This window comes from Notothenia coriiceps, unplaced genomic scaffold (assembly GCF_000735185.1).
Source record: "Notothenia coriiceps isolate Sejong01 unplaced genomic scaffold, NC01 NC01_scaffold00028799, whole genome shotgun sequence".
In the NCBI taxonomy this organism is placed as follows: Eukaryota; Metazoa; Chordata; class Actinopteri; order Perciformes; family Nototheniidae; genus Notothenia; species Notothenia coriiceps.
In genome coordinates this window covers 111,141-113,036 of record NW_011361500.1, presented here as the reverse complement: position 1 = coordinate 113,036, position 1,896 = coordinate 111,141, and the positions used below count along the sequence as shown (strand labels likewise).

At 36.9% G+C, this 1,896-nt stretch overlaps 2 protein-coding genes across 2 annotated transcripts in view; one reads left to right on the top strand and one right to left on the bottom strand.

The window, feature by feature from the left end:
• The window catches only part of LOC104958410 (uncharacterized protein CXorf22), a 29,147-nt gene that overhangs the window by 9,919 nt on the left and 17,332 nt on the right, over positions 1 to 1,896 (top strand). The gene's annotated exons all lie outside the window — the stretch shown is intronic.
• Positions 466 to 1,896, bottom strand: part of LOC104958407 (chromobox protein homolog 7-like) — a 3,094-nt gene continuing 1,663 nt past the window's right edge. The window contains exons 3-4 of the mRNA XM_010786146.1: positions 841 to 906; positions 466 to 712 (exon numbers count right to left, since the gene is read on the bottom strand). Coding sequence (XP_010784448.1) covers positions 577 to 712; positions 841 to 906 — 202 coding nt within the window. The 3' untranslated portion in view covers positions 466 to 576. The remainder of the gene's footprint in view (positions 713 to 840; positions 907 to 1,896) is intronic.

Here is a 1,896-nt window from a genome sequence, read left to right as displayed (position 1 = left end):
CACGTTCCCTCCACTGGTTTCAACCAAGCACTAAATTCGATGTTTTCCAACCAAATACGGTTGAACTTACACGTCCCCATATTTATTTGTAAGTAGATTTGAAGATACATGAGTTTCTGACTGCCGCTAGCTGAAGCTTGGTTGCTAGGTTACTAGCTGGGTGTTCTCCAATAAGGGGCCGGGGGAAACAAAGTTAGTGATTACTGGTTCCATGTTGATTTATTTCAACACAAATTGTTGGGGGGAACTGAAAGGCTCTTACCGTACTGGTTACTTTGCAGCACGGACATTTCCCCCAAAACACATTTAGACGCGATCTCTACGCAGAATTACCTTTCAAATCCCATCATTTTTAAGACCTTCTAAATCATATTTAAGACCTTTCTTATGTTTTGGTCATATTTAAGACCTTTTTAAGGCCTTAAATTCAGATTATCAAATGTAAGACTTTTTAAGACCCCGCGGGAACCCTGTACAACCAACAATTGTTATATATTTAGATAAACAAACTCCTCACTGAGCAGTCAAAATGAGTGGAGAAAGAAACAACAAAGACATGTGAGACTAGAATAAAGGTTAGTGTGCAGTCAGAATTGGTAGAGAAAGGTACAACAGAGTCAAGTGAGGATAAAGGTGTCTTCTCACCCGCAGGAGGAGCCTCCTGGGTCTGAGACCTTTCCTCCGGTACGCCAGAGCTCTGATCTTCTCCTGACTGGAAGAAGGAAAAGGAAACAGAGGGAAGGAGAGAACAGAGAACAAGTGATGAAGAGAAACAGATTATGAGCTAGAAAACATAAACGCTGTGCAAGCATAAAGTAAAAGCTCTCAAAGATTACTCACTGCTCTTCATAGGCCAGGACGAGGCGCGGGTCCAAAATATTGTCCTCTGGTTCCCAAGTACTGTATCTGCCAACACACACACATTTAATTCTAAAGTCAGTCTATCTATCCCTCCGTCCATCTACCCATATATCTGTCAGTCTTTCGAAAGTCTCCAACTAATACATATTCTATAAATAAAACTTGTCATCATTGTTTAGTCATTGGTGAAGAATAACCACATTTCTTAAGATAGAATAAAATGCAAATAAAAAACAAAACAAATATATACATACTGTATGCACAGTAGAAAATACATATATTCAGAAGAGTATCTAAGAATACACACTATGAAATATACAGAATCAATTCCAATCCTGTCTAGGGTTGCAATGGGGCGGAACATTTCCGGTACATTTCCGGAAAGTTTCCATGGGAAGTTAAGCTGGGGAAATTTGGAAATATTCGATGCAAAATTAAACAAAAAACATGACATTTCAACAGATTTATTTTAAGTAGAACAGAAGAAGTTTTAATTATTTTATTGAACAATTATTTGTTTAATTGAAGAACGAAAACATGGAGGAATGCACAGTGCCTGTCGGGGTTGTGGTCTCAATAGCCATGCAGTAAGCAGTGTGCTATGGCATGGATATTCAAGTGTACTTGATTGGCTTTTTTTTGTTTTAGTCAAGATTATGCAAAAATATACTTTCCCCATATTTAAATTCCCTATGAAGAGCCAAACTTCAATTTTGAATTCCCAGTTTATTCCCATAAATTCCCATTAATTCCCATGGAAAGTTTCCATCTTTGAAAATTCCCGGAATTTTGCAACCCTAATCCTGTCTAATATCCAAATCTACAAAACGGACAGAAAAAAAAAAACATGTTGTACTATATACTTTATAGATGGTGCACAGTAGCTTTTATATAAAAGTTGAATCCATCCATCCATCCATCTATCCATCCATCTATCTATATATATCCATCTATCCATCCATCTATCTATATATCTATCTATCTATATATCTATCCATCTATCCATCTATCTATCTATATATCTATCCATCTATC